The sequence below is a fragment of the Ruditapes philippinarum genome, unplaced genomic scaffold (assembly GCF_026571515.1).
Source record: "Ruditapes philippinarum isolate M1 unplaced genomic scaffold, ASM2657151v2 ctg1899_1_1_1_1, whole genome shotgun sequence".
Taxonomy (NCBI): domain Eukaryota; kingdom Metazoa; phylum Mollusca; class Bivalvia; order Venerida; family Veneridae; genus Ruditapes; species Ruditapes philippinarum.
Genome location: NW_026857526.1, coordinates 174,084 through 194,124, shown reverse-complemented (window position 1 = coordinate 194,124; position 20,041 = coordinate 174,084). Strand labels below are relative to the sequence as shown.

Below are 20,041 nucleotides of genomic sequence, written 5' to 3'. Positions count from 1 at the left end.
GGGTAGAAGACCCCTATTGATTTTGGGGTCACAAGGTCAAAGGTCAAGGTCACTATTACCTCGATACTTAAAACAGTTTCTGGAGCATAACTTAAGTTCCATTTGGCCCACAATATTCAAACTTCATAGGATGATTGTCCATATTGGGTAGAAGACCCCTATTGATTTTTGGGTCAAAGGTCAAGGTCACTATCACCTTAAAATTGAAAACAGTTTCCGGAGCATAACTTGGCCCACAATATTCAAACTCCTTAGGATGATTGTCCATATAAGGTAGAAGGCCCCTATTGATTTTAGGGTCACAAGGTCAAAGGTTAAGGTCATTATTAATAACTTAAGTATTAATCAACCTACATCTGTAAAATTTTATAGGATGAACAGCTTATTCCCATGTCTTACAAATGCTTCATCCTTACAAAAAAAAACACACTTTCGGGCATATAATGCTCCGCCTAGCGGTGCTCTTGTTCAAATATTATAGGCCGAAATTTACTATTTGGTTTTGGCACAATAAAAATATTAGAAATAATATCTCCCTCTTCTGGGAAGGAGGGGACAATAGCCCCTTCTTCATGTAACATTTTAACCTCATTATCAACAATTGCCTTTTGTTCTTGAGAAAGACCAATTTCAAAAGGAACTTTATCTTGGAAAGGAATTTGATCAAAATCTATTTTATAACCTTTAACAGTTTGTAAAATCCAAGGATCTTAGTAAAATTCTGCCAAACATTTTCGAAATACTGTAATTTTCATACCTGGCCTACTTGTTTGGGACACTTGCAGAAGTAACTGTTGCTACTGGGGGTCTTCTTGCCCTGAACTGGGAGCTACAACCTCTATAAGAACCAGACTGATAGTACATGTTATTGTATTGATTACCAGGACCATACTGCTGTCTACCTCTTCTAGGGTAAGGATATCTACTTGCAGTACTAAGCTCTACCTCAGAAAGGTCTATTATCATACCCTGGAAATGCAAGAGAAATACCAGTATCAGAATTTCTGATTTCCTTGGTTATATCATCCCCAAACAATTGAAATGTTATTGGGGTAGATTGGTTACAAATATAACAGGTACACTACCTGTTGCAACAAGATTTTGAATATGGACCAACATGCTGTTATAACTCTTATACTTCTTTTCTAGAATTTTCAATACTTCTGGATTGACAGTAGGAGGGCTTAAGTTGTCACAATTTTTGGGAATATTGTACTTTGAATAATATCCTCTGTACAGCATGCTGAAGTGCATGTAGTATTGATCAATTTCGCCAAAGAAGGGGATATAGAGTCCCCCCTGACAACACTCTTAAGCTTAGGGGGAGCCCATTCATCCCTTAAGTCTGACAACTTAGTATTATCAATGGGGTCATCACCAAACATAGCTTGCAACATTTTTGATGACATATCTTCATTTGCAGAGACTTTCTTCTGCTGTTAAAAAGCAAATTTTGAATCAGAAATATCTGAACTGTTCACCTCAACCCTTAAATTTGGGGGATGATTCGAGTCAAAATTTTCATCTACAATTTATATAAGTCCTCATAATCTAGGATAAATTGAGATTCATCCTCAAAATTTTCAAGTATTGGGAAACCAAGCTTTTTCTTGAGACTATCAATACCCTTCTGGGATAAATTTTCATTATCAAGCTTGTTTTCTTTACCTTTACTAGCCGTAGTAGCCTTTTCACTGCCTTTTTATTTTATTTTTTACTTTCTTTCTGAGAAATTTACAATTTTTACCTTTCTTTCCCTTATCTTTTGATCATTTGGGCTTCCCAGCCCATACAACAACAGACTTAACAGTCTCATTTGGTTTTTTGGACACAACTGTTATAAATGCTCCCTTATCAAGAGAATCATGTTCAAACCCAGAAAATTCCCCCTCAGAACTCAAATTATCTAGGGTTATTTTAGCGCGGGGTTCTTCGCCCTCACTCGAGCTCATTATCATTCTAAGGGCTACGTCCAAAGAAAGCTTGAAAACAGTAAAAGTAAATACAAAATATATGGCAATAAAATACAAAACTTATCCTGTTAAACAGGTAAAGAACGTAAACGAAGTCAAAAACAATTACAAAAAACTACTGTAAACACGTGTTGTTTGAACGTCTACACGATACCAGCGCAAAATTCATAATGACATAATCAGCTGGTTTACACTTCCTGGGAATGGAGGGGTCACGTGATTGGTGTTGCCGGTTTCATTTTGAAAGTGCGTTTCACGTTACTATTGTCGCTACTATCATGCTGAGTATACAATCATGTAAAGTCGAAGGCTTTTGCCAAAATAATGCTCAAGAAACATGGTACATTAAAATTACCTTTCATCTAATTCTTTTTATGACAACACAGCCTTTTGTTCCCCCTTACACCTCACTTAACCCATTACTTCATATACACGCCTTTTAACGCCTTTTTCACCCCCCCCCTCTTTGTTGTCTCAAATGGTGAAAAAATGCATTATTTAGGCCCTTAACACTTGTTTTTGTTTGAGAAATGTTGTTACAAAAAGTGACCACTTTTTCGGTGCGGCCCCCCAACCAAAAGATACATCAGGGGGTTGCCAGAAGGGGGATGTGCCCCCTTATGTTTGGGGGGGTTTGAAGGGGGGCGGAGTCCCCCTCATCGCCAAGAAAATTTTGGACTTGTGAGAGGCTATAAATGACCCCAGATTGATCATAAGGTAACGTGTAATCAACGCTGAAAAGCATTTGACTCTATCCCAATCCATTGAGAAGTTGCAGCACTTTGAAATCAATTATAATGGAAAAAATCAACGCAAAATAGTGATTTTTGGCAATTTTGAGATGTCCCCTCGTTGCCATGGTAACAGAAAATTTAAGCCTGAGCATGTTGTTGCAAGGGCAATGGTCCAGTTAACATTTGTGCCAAGTTTGATTAGTGTTGAAGCAGTTTTTATAGTATTATAGCAATTTGAACTTGTAACGGGAGACTTTTCAATGAAAACAGCCATTTTTCACAAAATGCTCATGAAGTAATGGGTTAAGTAATATAGCCCTTTATTAGTCCCCTACCGGTTTACCCTCCGTCCGTCTGTCTGTCTGTCCGTCCGTCCGTCCGCACGTCCGTCCGTCCGTCCACAAAACTGGATCCCGCGATAACGCAAAAAGTACTGAAAATATTTTAATGAAACTTGATATATGGATAGATGGCAGTATGGGGATTATGCAGGTCTTTTTCTTTTCTTCCTATGTTGAAAATTATGGTTGCTATGGCAACAAATAGACTGAAAATATGGCAAATTTTACACATAACCTGGATCCCGCGATAACGCAAAAAGTACTGAAAATATTTTTATGAAACTTGATATATGGATAGATGGCAGTATGGAGATTATGCACGTCTTTTTCTTTTTTCCTGTCCTGAAAATTCTGGTTGCTAGGGCAACAAATAGACTGAAAATATGGCAAATTTTACACATAACCTGGATCCAGTGATAACACAAAAGTACTGAAAATATGTTTATGAAACTTGACATATGGGTAGATGGCAGTATGGAAATTATGCACATCCTTTTCTTATCTTCCTATGTTGAAAATTCTGGTTGCTATGGCAACAAATAGACTGAATTTCAAGATTTCTGATTCTAGTTTTTAAGTATTTTCACTATAAGTTCTTTATTTCTTAAGGTATTTTCTTCAAACTTTAAATATAAGTTGCTTGTCATCAACCACATCATATGTGACAAGGTTTACAACTCTAGCACAAAATTTATCAGAATTACCTCACTTGAACTTAAAATTTTCATGAAAAAACATTGTTTTTTTTTAATAACTTCTTTTTCTGAATGTATCTACTTCAAACTTCATATAAATGTTTCTTATTATCACTCAACATTTGTGAGTGTTTAATACTCTAGCAAGACTATTTCCAGAATTATGCCCCTTTTGAACTTTTTTTTTGAGAAATTGGTAATTTTTACTCCAACTTCTTCAATCATGATATGATTTTAAAAATGTTATATTTTGATAACAGGGATGTTTAAAAAATAACTTTAGAGTGTCCTTCAGTCCGTCTGTCTGTACAAAAAAAAACTGTTTCCTGTGATCACTTTTAAAGATTTTTTTCAACAAATTTACTTAGAATAGGAACATAAGTGAATTAGGCCAATGGCCCTTCAGAATGTTGCTTGGGCTTTGACCGGTAGGGGACTTATGGATTGCTTGCAATACTATGATAATTGCTTGTCATTCTTCCCTTAACACCTTCATTATGATAACAAACTCAGAGCTCCAGACATTTATTGTTAAAACAAAATGATTTTCACCAAAAGCAAATTCAGTTTCAAATGCTGGTGTTCAAAAATGAATTGCTTTCAATTGTTTGAAAATCAGTGAAAATTGTTAAAAATGAAAGGAACAGTTTTTTTATCATACTATTTACTGTGGTATATTTAGTCAGAGTGATAACTGATATGTACCATAGCACCGCTCATGCAAACCATGTGTCACAGTTTTGTAGAGCTCCCTTTCAAAAAAAATGTGAAAATGATGTGGATACAAGCATAAAAAAACAACAACAAAAAAACTGTTATTTCTTTGTACATGCAATGCTAAATTTTGTAAAAAGAACAGAGAAATGAAACAAATACTTAGTCATGGAAAACTGAGCCTTTTATTGCCAATGGTGTAGGTGCTAATCTAATCCTTTATAAAACTCATGTAGTACCCCATTCAATATGGCCCTTTGACAAAAAACGAATTGTAAATTAAAAAAAAAAACTAATTGAATTTGAAATCTGGTAGTGAAAAAAACATTGCTGAACAAATCAAGAAGTATAAAACTAAAAGCATGAAAAAATATCTTGAGCTCTTTTTTAAACTGTAACAATAATGTTCAAATTTGGCATATATGTTCACATCAACAAGTCATGTGCAAAATCTATGCCACCATTGTGCCAGCGCAAGGGCAAGGTCACACTTGAAAGTCAAATTTCAGACAGTTTTGCATCAGAGAAAGTATTGGTCTCTCCTGTAACAGCTCTACATTTTAGCACACCTTAGCACAACCTGCTCATGGTAAGCTAATATGTTCCCATTCTGTCTTCCATGCATGTCAATTTCATTAATCAACATCTCCTTTGAAAGTTACACAACAGATATTTTGTGTATACTCACTTAATACTCATGATACCCAATTGGCTTTAAAGCCTACATATTATATTTCAAGAAAAGTTTCCGTGAGGAAAATGTAATAAGATTTTAAGAAAAGTAAAAAAGAAATAATTTATAAAATATTATGTTATACACAATTAATGACTAATTTTGCTGTATTTATTATTGTATGAGACCTGGTACATAATTAGTATGTCCAGCATAGTAGAGTATGAAAACTTTGTACAATTTTTTTTTATTGGACAAAAGTGTCATTTCCATGGTTATGGAATAGGTAAAAAGAATGGTAACAGAAATAAGTAGGTTAATATGTAACTCAGATGTTATTGTGTCAATCTTTTTTCCAGAAGGTTGGTATATGCATTGGTAGTCTACTGGACCAACTTGAAACAACTGTGTACAGGTATTTATATTGAGATAAAGTTTTAAATTAATTCATTTCCATATGACCAATGTTAACATTGATTAAAATAGAGCAATTTTAGACATACACCTGCATACAGAAGCTAAATTTGTGCAAAATATTTTATATCAGACACCATTTTACTCATTATACCCCTGCACAGCAAAGTTGTAAGGGGATATACTGGAATCAGCTTGTCCATCCGGCCGTCCCGCTGTCCATCCGGTCTATTTAAGAGAAGTAGGGGGCCATCTAACTGTAAACAGAACATAAGAGAACAATAGAGTTCATTCCGTAACAATAGAATAAGGGGCCATGGCCCTCAATTAAACAAAAGAAAATAACAAAAGAAATGGCCCTTTAGTCCATTTAAGTGGCACGTCCGTCTGGCTGTCCGTCGGGTTTTTTCTTGTCCGCCCAATATCTTAAGATTCATTTGACCCACAGTCTTCATATTTGGCATTGAGATTAGTCATGATTAGTAAATGACCCCTATTGATTTTGAAGTAAAAGGTCAAGGTCAGAGGGGCCTTGACTTCAAAAAGCTTGTCCGCCCAATAACTTAAGATTCATTTTACCCACAGTCTTCATATTTGGCATGGACGTTAGTCATGATTAATAGATAATCCCTATTGATTTTGAGGTCACCAGGTCAAAGTCAGAGGGGCCTTTGACCCATAGTCTTCACATTTGGTATGGAGGTTAGTCATGATAAGTAGATGACCCCTATTGATTATAAGGGGCCATGGCCCTCTATTAAACAAAAGAAAATAACAAAAGAAATGGCCCTTTAGTCCATTTAAGTGGCACGTCCGTCTGGCTGTCCATCGGGTTTTTTCTTGTCCGCCCAAAAACTTGAGATTCATTTGACCCACAGTTTTCATATTTAGTATGGGGATTAGTCATGATAAGTAAATGACCCCTATTGATTTTGAGGTCAAAGGTCAAGGTCAGAGGGGTCTTGACTTTAAAAAGCTTGTCCGCCCAATAACTTAAGATTCATTTGACCCACAGTCTTCATATTTGGCATGGAGGTTAGTCATGATTAAGAGATGATCCCTATTGATTTTGAGGTCACCAGGTCAAAGGTCAAGGTCAGAGAGGCCTTTGACCCATAGTCTTCACATTTGATATGCAGGTTAGTCATGATTAGTAGATGACCCCTATTGATTATGAGGTCACCAGGTCAAAGATCAAGGTCAGAGGGGCCTTGACTGAAAAAAGCTTGTCTACCCAAAAGCTTAAGATTCCTTTGACCCACAGTCTTCATATTTGGCATGCAGGTTAGTCATGATTGGTAGATGAACCCTATTGATTTTGAGGTCACCAGGTTAAAGGTCAAGTTCACAGGGGCCTTGACTAAAAAAATTAAGAATCCTTCATATTTGGCATGGAGGTTAGTCTTGATTAGTAGATGAACCATATTTATATTTAGGTCACCAAGTCAAAGGTCAAGGAAATAGGGACCTTGACTGAAAATGCTTGTCCACCCAAAAACTTAAGAATCCTTTGACCCCCAGTCTTCAAATTTGGCATGGAGGTTAGTCATGATTAGTAGATGACCCTAATCTATTTTAAAGTCACCAGGTTGAAGGTGAAGGTCACAGGGGCCTTGACTAATTAGACCTTGTCCTCCCAATTACCTAAGAATCCTTTGACCCACAGTCTTCATATTTGGCTTGGAGGCTAGTCATGACTAGTAGATGATCCCTATTGATTTTGAGGTCCCTCGGTCAAAGGTCAAGGGCTTTTATTACAATAATCTTGTCTGCTCAAATGTTTAAGAATGCCTTTCCACAGTTTATTGAGTTTTACATTTTCCCATTTGAAGCATATAATTATGTTCTCATATATTCATTATAAAACACCTCCAGGCAAAGCTGAATGAATGGGTGGGGGGGTATTGAAGTCATTTAGTGGCAGTTTCAGTTTTGAGTTCAGTAGGTCAAAGGTAAAGGTCATTTTGATCTTTGCCAGACTACATAACTTGGCAATGCACTGGCTTACTTCCCTCAGATTTGGCTGGGAGGTTGTCCTTGAGCTCTACAAAGTGGTATGCGGGGGTTACATTCACGCCATGACAGTTGCAGTTCTAGTTTCTGCAAAACGTCACAGTAGTCCAGTAAAATTTATGTGTATGTCAGAAAAAAACATCATTTTCCAAATGTTCTTGTTTGTTTAAAATAAAAAGAAATTGTGTGAAATAGGTAAAGATAGGTTGCATATTTGAAATAGAGCCATATAGCATTTAGTAATTTTAACTAGGGATGTCATCTGGAGCAGATACGGCCATCCGGAGATCCAAATCAAACATCCCGATGCATCTGGATGTTTAGATTGTTGTCATATTCTTTGTTGGCTGATATAACGTAACCATTATTTGCGGCCTTTTTCAAAGTGTAGTATTTCGTTTTACTTCCTTTTTAGCTCGACTATTCGAAGAATATGAGAGCTATTCTAGTCGCCCCGGCGTCGGCGTCAGCGTCCGCGTCGGCGTCTGCGTTGGTTAAAGTTTTTTGTAAAGTCAAATATCTCAATTACTGCTTGAGATATTCAATTGAAACTTACAATACTTATTTATAGTAACAAGGTACATCAGATTGACAAGTTGGATAACTCTGCCTACAATATTGACAGAATTATGCCCCTTTTTAACTTAGAAATTTTGGTTAAACTTTTTTGTAAAGTCAAATATCTCAGTTATTGCTTGAGATATTCAATTGAAACTTACAATACTTATTTAAGGTAACAAGGTACATCAGATTGACAAGTTGGATAACTCTGCCTACAATATTGACAGAATTATGCCCCTTTTTAACTTTGAAATTTTGGTTAAAGTTTTTTGTAAAGTCAAATATCTCAATTATTGCTTTAGATATTCAATTGAAACTTACAATACTTATTTATAGTAACAAGGTTCATCAGATTGACAAGTTGGATAGCTCTGCCTACAATATTGACAGAATTATACCCCTTTGGAACTTAGAAATTTGGGTTAAAGTTTTTTTTGTAAAGTCAAATATCTTAATTACTGCTTGAGATATTCAATTGAAATTTAAAATACTCTTTTATAGTAACAATGTTTATCAGTTTGCGAAATTGCATAACTCTGCCTGCAATATTTGCAGAATTATTTGCCCCTTTGAAACTTAGAAATTTTGGTTAAAGGTCTTCAAAGATATTTACTTGAAACTTTACACATGCACTTAGGGTCATAATTGGAGGGTCATAATTGTATGTCACTGACCAAGTTCCATAACTCTTTCTTGCATTAAGGCTGATTCATATCCCCTTTTCTACTTAGTCTCTTGGTTAATGTTTACATTCAAGTTTTACATATCTCAATAACTATTAAAGATATTTATTTAAAACTTCACATATGCATTTAGGGTCATTATTGTAGGTCACTGACAATGATCCATAATTCTATCTTGCATTTAGGCTGATTTTTCTCCCCTTTTTCAACTTAAAAATTCATGGTAAAGTTTTGCTTGTAAGCTGTTATCTCAATAACTACTGAAGGGTTTGTACCTTTTTTGGGACAATTTTATGCATTCATAATAATAAAGCAGTGATTAACTTGATAAAACATCTTAATAACAAGCCTTTGTACCTTTTCTGTCAAATTTATGTATTCATAGGTAATTAGTATTATTTTACTCAATTAAACACCCTTGTGACATTACCTTCCGAATAGTCAAGCCAATACTGTATAATTAGACTCTCTCTTAGGCCTATAACATGAATTTATGAAAAAAATTAGCTCTTTTGTGAACTTAAAAAATTTAACATTATAAAGGCTCTTTTACTATCAAGCACTTAGAATAGTCGAGCGTGCTGTCCTACCGACAGCTCTTGTTAATTGAATGTAAGGTATCAAAAATGTTTCGTTGTTGATTTTATTTTTTCTATATAGAATATGACTGATATCGATAAATTTAGTACATATGGTACTTACTATTTCAAATGAAATGAAAATGAAATTACTCGCCGATTGTCTCAATTCCTCAAATAGTGCTATAATACACAATAACACTTGCTCTCATTTGTGAAAACAAAATAACACCTGTTAAAAAATTAAATAGTATGATTCCATTGTTCAATAATACGCATACAATTTACACATGATGACCTTTGACAGGTGTGTAGCCGGCTTTTCAAAAGAATCTGCAAATATTTGATGCTTACCAACATGTAGCCCTGGCAGTTTGATTTAATTCATCAAAGAAGTTGCCAAAGCTTTCATGAATTACACACATTTTAAGTGTTCATAAATGAAAAAAAAACTGTGAAAAAAATGTTTTTTAAAAAATGCATGTTTGATATATACTAAAGGAGAAAGTTATTTTGTCGGATAATTATTGTATCAATTTCAATGAAAGCTGTGATAATTAACATATTAGTATTCGTAAGTGCATTTCTTGTTTTGAATATTTTATTTCTGCAGATTTTTCATTTTCTCAAGATAAGGAGTTGACGGGTCGGTAAGCCGAAATATATATAAAATTAATAGCCTAATTAAATATTAAAATTTGGACTTAAAAAATGTTACATAATTGCAAATGACAATCGTACGGGACTTAGAATATTCATCTTGAATACTACAAAACTTAAATTTGTTTGGTGTTCAATATAGATTGACAACATGTGTCATACCTGACTCATAATTATTATAGTAATTATTGATTTTTTGTGGTCTGCAGAGATTATGATGTGTATTTTCAAACTAAGGTACAATATACAATATGGTGTCAACACCACATCTACGTCGATTATCGCAACGCATGTTTTTTATCACATTTTCTCCATATTCTGAATTATTTTACAACCATCCAGGCCAGAAAATGGCTCCGGACACCGAATCATGATCTGAACATTTTGATTTCCGGACTCCGAATGACATCCCTAATTTTAACCGAACCGTGAAAAAACTAGAATGTAACACCATTCATTATGATTGAAATGATGAGGTATTATGTTTTTTAACCAAGCAGACCAGTTTTACATTTTACTGGTTCTGACTTCCAGCACAGTTAATAAATACAGGCTCTTTACAACCATCTAGTTAGGACTGTGGAACAATCAGGTGACATGGGTTCTTTTCCAGACTCTGTAGATCATTTTTGTTGTAATTGATCATGAGATCCTTTCTATGGTCATTTGCACAGTACCTGCTCTGGCATGTACAGAAGTTATCAGTTCCTAAGTGCAAAATTATTATGGTTAATTGGAACATTTTTTATTAATGTGAACCTGTCAAGCTATTAGAAACTTAATTAAGTGTAAATAAAATTTTAGTTTAATAAAAGATTTGTTCATTATCCCCCGCCGATGGAATCGTGAGGGGGATATAGTTTTGGCGTTGTCCTTCCGTCCGTCCGTCCATCCGTCCGTCCGAATTTCGTTTCCGGAGTAGTTCTTTGCAACTACTGGCTGGAATTCAACGAAACTTTATGGGAATCATCAATATCAAGAGGAGATGCGCATCTGACTGTCCGTTCGTCTGTCCGTCCATCCGTCCGTCTGTCTGTACGAATTTCGTTTCCGGAGAAGTTCTCTGCAACTACTGGCTGGAATTCAACGAAACTTTATGGGAATCATCAATATCAAGAGGAGATGCGCATATCATCGGCTTGTTCCGGTCAGACACTTTTACTCAGAGTTATGGCCCTTGATTAGTTATGTAGTATGCATATAGAGTAAAAGCGCTACTTCTCTGCAACTACTGGCTGGAATTCAACAAAACTTTATGGGAATCATCAATACCAAGAGGAGATGCGCATATCATCGGCTTGTTCCGGTCAGACACTTTAACTAGGAGTTATGGCCCTTGATTAGTTATGCAGTATGCATATGGAGTAAAAATTGTTTCCGCGCTACTTCTCTGCAACTACTGGCTGGAATTCAATGAAACGTTATGGGAACCTTCAATACCAAGAGAAGATGCGCATGTCGTCGGCTTGTTCGGGTCAAACACTTTAACTCAGAGTTATGGCCCTTGATTAGTTATGCAATATGCATATGGAGTAAAAATCATTTCCGGAGTAGTTCTCTGCAACTACTGGCTGGAATTCAACGAAACTTTATGGGAATCATCAATATTAAGAGGAGATGCGCATATCAACGGCTTGTTCTGGTCAGACACTTTAACTCAGAGTTATGGCCCTTGATTAGTTATGCAGTATCCATATAGAAAAATATTTGTTTCCTCGCTACTTCTCTGCTACCACCGGCTGGAATTCAATGAAACTTTATGGGATACTAAGAGGAGATGTGCATATAGTCGCCTTGTTCCTGTCAGATACTTATAACTCAGATTTATGGCCCTTGATTAGTTATGTAGTATGCATACATCTTATTGGCATTTCCAGATTTTACTATTTAACACAAAGTTATGGCTCTGTTATTTCCCTGAATATTTATCAAGTTCAAAGAATATTACTGTTTATGCCATGATTAATATATAAATAAAGCCTTATGTCTTCAGTTGTTGTGTTAATACATTTTGTAATAACCAGTACTCGGCGGGGGATATAAATTCAACGAATTTGCTTGTTCTATTTTAATTTTACCTGAATCCTTTGTATTGGGGTGGTGTCATCCAGACATTTAGATTTTTTTCATTATAAAATCATTTTAGCCACTACTGAGACCTGAGCAAACCATTAAAGAACATTACATATCAGGAAATTAGGTAACTCTCAATTCTTTTTATTGAAACAACTTTTTAATTGCCACCGCAGCATCTGCCATGCGGTGGCATATAGCGATTTACCTGTGTGTGTGTGTGTGTTCTATAGATTATATAGTGAACTTAAAAAATCTTCTTGTAAAAAACCACTTGTCCAATTTCAACCAAACTTGGCAGGATTGATCCATGGGTGAAGGGCTTTCAAAGTTGTTCAAAGATTTTCATTCCATGCAGAAATCTGGTTGCCATGGCAACAAAAGGAATTATAAGAATAAATTAAAAAAACTTCTTGTAAAGACCCAAAAGGCCTAGAGCTTAGATATTATGCATAAGGCATTGTCTGGTAGACCTCTACCAAGGTTGCTCAAATTATAGCCCTGGGGTCAAAATCGGCCCCGCCCAAGGGATCATTGATTTTCACTATATGTACATATAGTAAAAACTTAAAATACCTTCTTGTAACGACCCAAAAGGCCTACTGAGCTTAGATATTTTGCATAAGGCATTGTCTGGTAGACCCTTACCAAGATTGTTCAAATTATAGCCCTTAGGTCAAAATCGGCCCTGCCCCGGGGGGTCATTGATTTTCACTATATGTACATATAGTAAAAACTTAAAATACCTTGTAAAGACCCAAAAGGCCTAGAGCTTAGATATTTTGCATAAGGCATTGTCTGGTAGACCTCTACCCAGATTGTTCAAATTATTGCCCTGGGGTCAAAATTGGCCCTGCCCCAGGGTCATTGGTTTTCCTTATATGTATATAGTTAAAACTTAAAGTAAATACTTGAAGAAAATTTTTTTTCTAGCAATTGACAAATGCTAGAGGTTAGATATTTTGCATGAAACATTGTGTAGTGAACCTCTAGCAAGATAGTTCAAATTATAGCCCGGGGGTCAAAATTGCCCTGCCCCCCTCCCCGGGGGTCATTGATTTTCAATACAGTTGACTCTCGGTAACTCGAAATCCACGGAACTAGGTATTTTACTTCGAGAGAAACGGAATTCGAGTAACGTGGAACTACCGCCATTACGTTGACTTCGTACATGCATATACATGTACCTGATTGAATGTGCAAAGAAGTAGGTTTCCTATTGTTGTTAGCGGCAATGCTGCAATATTTAACCATTGAAATGACGGTAAATTACTATCAACTACAAATTATAAATGAACAAAAATATATCATTCAAAATTTAATACATGTATATTAATAGTGAAACATTAACACACAATTATATTTGATTTAATTGATCATCGGACGAAAACGAAATTAGCAACTATCGTGAACCGGAAGTACAAATTAATGTATGCAATACGACAGAACATTAATTATACAAATATCATTTACGTTGATAATACACATCAATGCCTAGGCTGTTATTTGACTAGGCTGTTATTTGACTAACACCCGTCAGACTGGCACAAGTCAACTTTTTTAAAGAAATGTAATTTAATTTTAATTTAGTTATCTAACTGTTAAAAAACCAATTAAAGTCGTGAAACGGATTAAAGACACTTTTACGACGTGTTAATAATACATGATGACCGGCAATTAAAAATTACTATGAAACGTGTAAATCACGAGTGACAACATCTTACCTTGATGTCGCCGACCTTTGATCAGTCGGCTGTTATCACACTTCGACTAATTGAGATGAAAATATGTGGACTTTAATTGACGGGACCAAATTTTCTTTTCGACTAAACAGGAGTCTCGGTAAGTCAAAATTTGACCTAACTGGGAAGCGGAGTTAAAATACAAAGATAAAGAAGGAAATTTGACAGGACTTTAGAAATTATTCGACTAAGGCGGAATTTTGAGTAAAGCGATTTTGACTTGTTGAGAGTCAACTGTATATACATATAGTAAAAAAGTCAAAAAATCTTATTGTCTGAAGGTACACGGCTTAGAGCTTTAATATTTGTTAAATGATATCATCTATAGGTACTCTACCCAAGTTGTTAAATTTGGCCTCTAGTGTCAAAATTAGCCCCGCCCCGGGGGCCATAGGTTTTCCTTATATGTATATAGTAAAAACTTAAAAAATCATCTTAATTTACAAAGGCTAGAGTTAAGATATTTTGCATGAAACATTGTGTAGTGAACCTCTAGCAAGATTGTACAAATTATAGCCCTGGGGTCAATATTGACCCACCCCCAGGGGTCATTGATTTTCACTATGTACATTTAAATTACTACTATGACGTCATTCCTTTGTTCTTACCATACTGTTTTTTTAATACAGTACAGGTAGGTGTCCAATATTAATGTGTAAGTCCAATATAAATCGTGTAACACATTAATATCAGACAGCGTGTCGTGTAGTGAAAAAGCTTGTATGACCACAGGACTTTGTGGACAATTATAAAAAAAAAAAATAAATAAATTAAAGAGAAAGTAAAGATTATACGACAAAACAATAATTGTTATCTGGCGATGATTTCTTAATAGCTCATTTCACAAATTCTATCTTCAAGCCTACTGGTTTTCAATTTCCAAGCTCTTAAAATCATATCACTGTTTACGTTTCCCTAGAAAAAGTTGCAGAGCGTCAATTAAAATATGATTTTAATTTGATTGTTTAATTTCTTGCCTATTGTCCGTTTTTCTTTTTTTAAATACATTAAGTTGAAAATCATCCTTGATTTGCTTCATTGTATGTACGTAATGTTTCAGTTAGGTCAACTTTTCAGTCAGCTTTTCAAATAAATGTAATAGAGAAATTCAAAACAAAGGCGCTTATTTGACTACATATGTATTTGACTTATATATAGAAACTATTTCAGACTCTGTGGTGTGAAAAATATCAATTTAAAAATAAGAAAATATCATTTTGTTGCATAAATATCCAAAAATTTACAATAATGGTCATTTTTACTCAACATTTTACATCCGTGATAGTTGAAGTAAATTAAACAAATATCATTTTTACACTTAAAGCCCTTCCAAACAATCAAACCTTCTCAGCCAATCATTCAAAATATCCGAGATTTAACACAAATTTGAAAACTTTTTATTGTTCCTATTTCTTATAAAAATCACCAGTGTAAATTGATGTATACTGTATGCGTGTAGATCCACAATTTTGTGTAACTGGTATAATTTGTGTATATCATTGTGTCCATGTACATAATTGGTCATATTTAAAAACACGAAAATTTCATGCTCCGGACATTTTGTTATTCAAGAGGCTACCTATAGGGTTTTGCAAGTAAGAAAAAATAATTGCTAAAACATTGAGATTGAACATTTCTTGCACAAAAATACATAATTTCTAATTATTCGATAGATAATATGATATTTGACAGTAAAAGTAGTAATTTAAGTAAGATATAAGCCTCAAACTGACCAATAAGTAAAATATTGAATTCCCTTCGCCTCATGAAATTCAATATTTTACATATTGGACAGTTTTCGGCTTATATCTACTACATAGTAAAAAATTTAAAAACCTTGTCTGTAGGTACAAGGCTTAGAGCTTTGATATTTGGTATATAATATCATCTATGGGTCCTCTACTAAAGTTGTTTTAATTATGCCCCTAGTGTCAAAATTGCCCTGCCCCAAAAGCGATAGTTTTCCTTCAATGTATAAAGTAAAAACTTAAAAAATCTTCTTCTCTGAATTGACAAAGGCTAGAGGTTAAATATATGGCATGAGACTTTGCCAAGTGAACCTCTACCAAGATAGTTCAAATTATTGCCCTGGGGTCAAAATTTCCAAGTGAACCTCTACCAAGATAGTTCAAATTATAGCCCTGGGGTCAAAATTGGTTCCTTCTCGGGGGTCATGATTTTTATTATGTACATATAGTAAAAAAATAAAAAATATTTTTGTCTGAAGGTACAAGGCATAGATATTTGATGTTTGCTGTATAATATCATCTATAGGTCCTCTACCAAAGTTCAATTTTTTCCTTTGGTGTCAAAATTGGCCCTGCCCGGGGGAAGTGATTCTCATTATGTACACATAGTAAAAACAGAAAATAAAACAAATGTTGTCTGAATGGGAGAAAGCTACAGCTTAGATATTTGACTTGAAATGTTGTTTGGTGGACCTGTATCAAGATTGTTTTGATTTAAACCCATGGGTCAAAATTTTGCCTTGCCCAAGGGGACAGTGACCTACTTTCTTGTCCTTTGATGTACAGCAATGAAATTTTGACCATGTGCACAGTTTTAGTTGTAAAATTGAACTTTGATATCAGGTGACCTAGATTTTGATGATGTGACCTATTTTCTTGTCCTTTGATGTACAGCTATGAAATTTGAACCATGTGCACATATTAAGATGTAAAGTGAACTTTGATATCAGCTGACCTAGATTTTGACAAAGTGTCTTACTGTGTTGTCCTTTGATGTAGTCATGAAATTTAGGCTGTGTGAAATATGACCTTCACCACCAAATTCACTAGACTCAAGTGCATTGATATATTCCTACTCTGATCTTTTATTGGATTAACAATAGATTAAACCACTAATCTGATAATAAGATTTAGATAGGTCAGGGATCTGTGCATTATGACAATCTTCAATTGTATAGAAACAAAAAAAGATCTGTTCCTACACTACTATGTTGTGTTGTATTAATGTGGTGGCATAGCATTTTTCTCAAATGCAATTTTGTTTTTCAACACAACAACATCAAGAAGAAAAATAGATAATGGAAAAGATCACCAAACTTAATCATGGGTTCCTATCCCACAAAAGGGGATTTATATTTTGTCTTTCTATATCAGGGATGACATTTGGAACTGTTGCAAAGGGCCAAAGGCTGAGAGCAACAGTTCCAAATGTTCTCCCAGTTTACTGTTCCACAAACACCCATGGAATAACTGTTTTATTACCTTAAAAACTGTAATATATATTGCAGCAACACACTTATAACATTATGCATCTGTTTAAATTGTTGACAAGTGAATCCTACAGACCTTTGATTTTTTTAAAACCACAACCGTACATTGAGCTGAGCCATGTCTGATAACTGAATATCAGAAATACCTGAAGACAGGGTTGTAACAGTTAAAAAATGTTGACCGTTTAACAGTTTATTTCAGCATTGTGAATACACAGGATTTCAGCGGTTATATCAATTAAAACAGTTGTAAATAAGGAATTAGTATTTATAGAAGGCATATTAGGTAATAGGATGGAATGGTTACTGTTAGTTGTCTGGCTTGAAATGATAAACTTAGTTCATGCACCAAAATTTATTGTGAAGTAACGAAAAAAGTATTTTGTTTTTTATTTTATAGTGAAACATGCACCGTCACTCAGTGGACCATGTGTTATGTTATAGCTGCAAGTTTGTTTGAAGAATGCACTAAAGCAGACAGGAGTGAATTGTTCTGTTTAAGTGTTCAGACTCTTCTGCATTGTTTAGCAATGTTTGATAGATGCATGGGCAGTAAAAGTGTAACAGGGTCTTCAAAAGTTCAAAATCCTGAACAAGTAATGAATGTTGCAACATTAAAAGCCCTTACATGGATGGAAATGTGGCAGTATAATTGGGGATACTATATGGACAACATATTGATGGTACTTGAAATATTAATAATTATTTTCAAAGTTAAAACAACAAATAATATAATTAGAATCTAGATTTTCACACTTGCATGAAGTTATGCAAAGAGGGGCACCAGGGGCTTTTCTACACCAGTAGAAATGAAAAGTTGCCATTTGAATGTTTTGTGTCGAAAAACAATACCTACTAAAATATCTACTAATTGATGAAAAAGTAATCTCAGTAGATTCTAATGTAAAGTTTATACATTTATTCTGATATTTCATGCAAAATCTTTTGAAAGACGAAATATTTTAAAAAAATGAAAGGATATTTTCTTCAAATGTTCATTTGTTTGCAGGTTTGGAATTTATTGTTTTCTTCAAATGAACTGCAATCAGATAGAGTTAGAGATGAGTGGAATAAAGTCATATCTGAGAACTTGTCACAGACATTAAGAGATAAAGTGAGTTAAGGAAGGTTATATTGCTTTGCTAATAAGTTAGAGAAAAAGATATTGAAAATTCATTATATTTAATAGACTTGAAGCATTAAATGTTGATTTAAGGCTTTTAGTATATCATGGTAAGTGGCCTTCATCAGTCAGTGTTCAAAAACTTGTTACAAAAAAAAGATTTTATCAGGAAAAAATATATTGTATCTCTATACAAATAAAGGGTAGGTACACAGATATAGGTTTGAATATATTTACTGCGAGAGGATATAAAAAATGTAGTTACATTATGTTTATTGTCTATTGCCTTTTGGAAGAAAAAGGGGGATAATAGAAATGGGCTCTGTCAGTCCGTCTGTCCATCTTTCTGTCCATCACACTTTTGTGTAGGGTCCATAACTAAGCCATTCCTCAAAGGAATTTGAAATAACTACACCAAGACTCCTACCTTCAAGGTCTTGTAGGGTGTATGTCATGTCCGGTTCATAACTTTCTCATCAATCAAGAGATTTGAAAATTCTTGGCTCATATATTCACAATAATTAGGCATTGTATTATGCGCAACAACTGTATCCCTACTTCCAAGGTCAAAATCACACATGGAGGTCAAAGCTAAACATGGCTTGTTATAGAGTATTATTTTGTGTCCGGTCTATAACTTTTTCATAGATCAAAGGATTTTGAAATTACTTAGCACAAATGTTCACAATCATAAGGCAATATGTAATGCACCGCACCCAGACCTCTACCTCTAGGTCATTGTCACCCTTTGAGGTCAAATGTTATAGGGTATATTTATACCCCCAAAAACGAAGTTTGGGGGGGTATATAGGAGTCACCCGGTGGTCGGTTGGTCGGTCAGTTGGTCGGTCGGGCGGTCGGTCGGTCGGTCCATACGTCCGTTGCATTTTCCTTGTCCGGAGCATAACTTGAAAACTAATGGTTGGAATTCAATATAACTACATACAATGGTCAAGCACATTGAGAGGAAGTGCAGTGCACAAGAACCATAACTCTATCTTGACTAATTACAGAGTTATTGCCCTTTGTTACTTTTCCTTGTCCGGGGCATAACTTGAAAACTACTGGTTGGAATTCAAAACAACTTCATACAATTGTCAAACACAATAAGGGGAAGTGCAGTGCACAAGAACCATAACTCTATCTCAAGTAATTACAGAGTTATTGCCCTTTGTTGCTTTTCCATTGCTTTTTTTTTCTCCGTTGCATTTTCCTTGTCCGGAGCATAACTTGAAGACTAATGGTTGGAATTCAATATAACTACATACAATGGTCAAGCACATTGAGAGGAAGTGCTGTGCGTAAGAAACATAACTCTATCTTGACTAATTACAGAGTTATTGCCCTTTGTTACTTTTCCTTGTCCGTGGCATAACTTGAAAACTACTGGTTGGAATTCAAAACAACTTCATACAATTGTCAAACACAATAAGGGGAAGTGCAGTGCACAAGAACCATAACTCTATCTAAAGTAATTACAGAGTTATTGCCCTTTGTTGCTTTTCAATTGCCTTCTTTGTTTGTCCGGAGCATAACTTGAAGACTAATGGTTGGAATTCAATATAACTACATACAATGGCCAAGCACATTGAGAGGAAGTGCAGTGCATAAGAACCATAACTCTATCTAAAGTAATTACAGAGTTATTGCCCTTTATTAGTCCCCTACCGGTTTACCGGAGGGGACTTTAGGTTTACCCTCCGTCCGTCTGTCCGTCTGTCCGTCCGTCCGTCTGTCTGTCAGTCCATCAGTCCGTCCGTCCACAAAACTGGATCCCGCGATAACTTGAAAAGTACTGAAAACATTTTTATGAAACTTGATATATG

General features: G+C 34.9%; 1 protein-coding gene across 1 annotated transcript in view; it reads left to right on the top strand.

Moving 5' to 3' along the window:
- The window catches only part of LOC132750079 (E3 ubiquitin-protein ligase rnf213-alpha-like), a 162,222-nt gene that overhangs the window by 70,276 nt on the left and 71,905 nt on the right, over window positions 1-20,041 (top strand). The window contains exons 9-11 of the mRNA XM_060740016.1: window positions 5,490-5,545; window positions 17,493-17,775; window positions 18,102-18,206. Coding sequence (XP_060595999.1) covers window positions 5,490-5,545; window positions 17,493-17,775; window positions 18,102-18,206 — 444 coding nt within the window. The remainder of the gene's footprint in view (window positions 1-5,489; window positions 5,546-17,492; window positions 17,776-18,101; window positions 18,207-20,041) is intronic.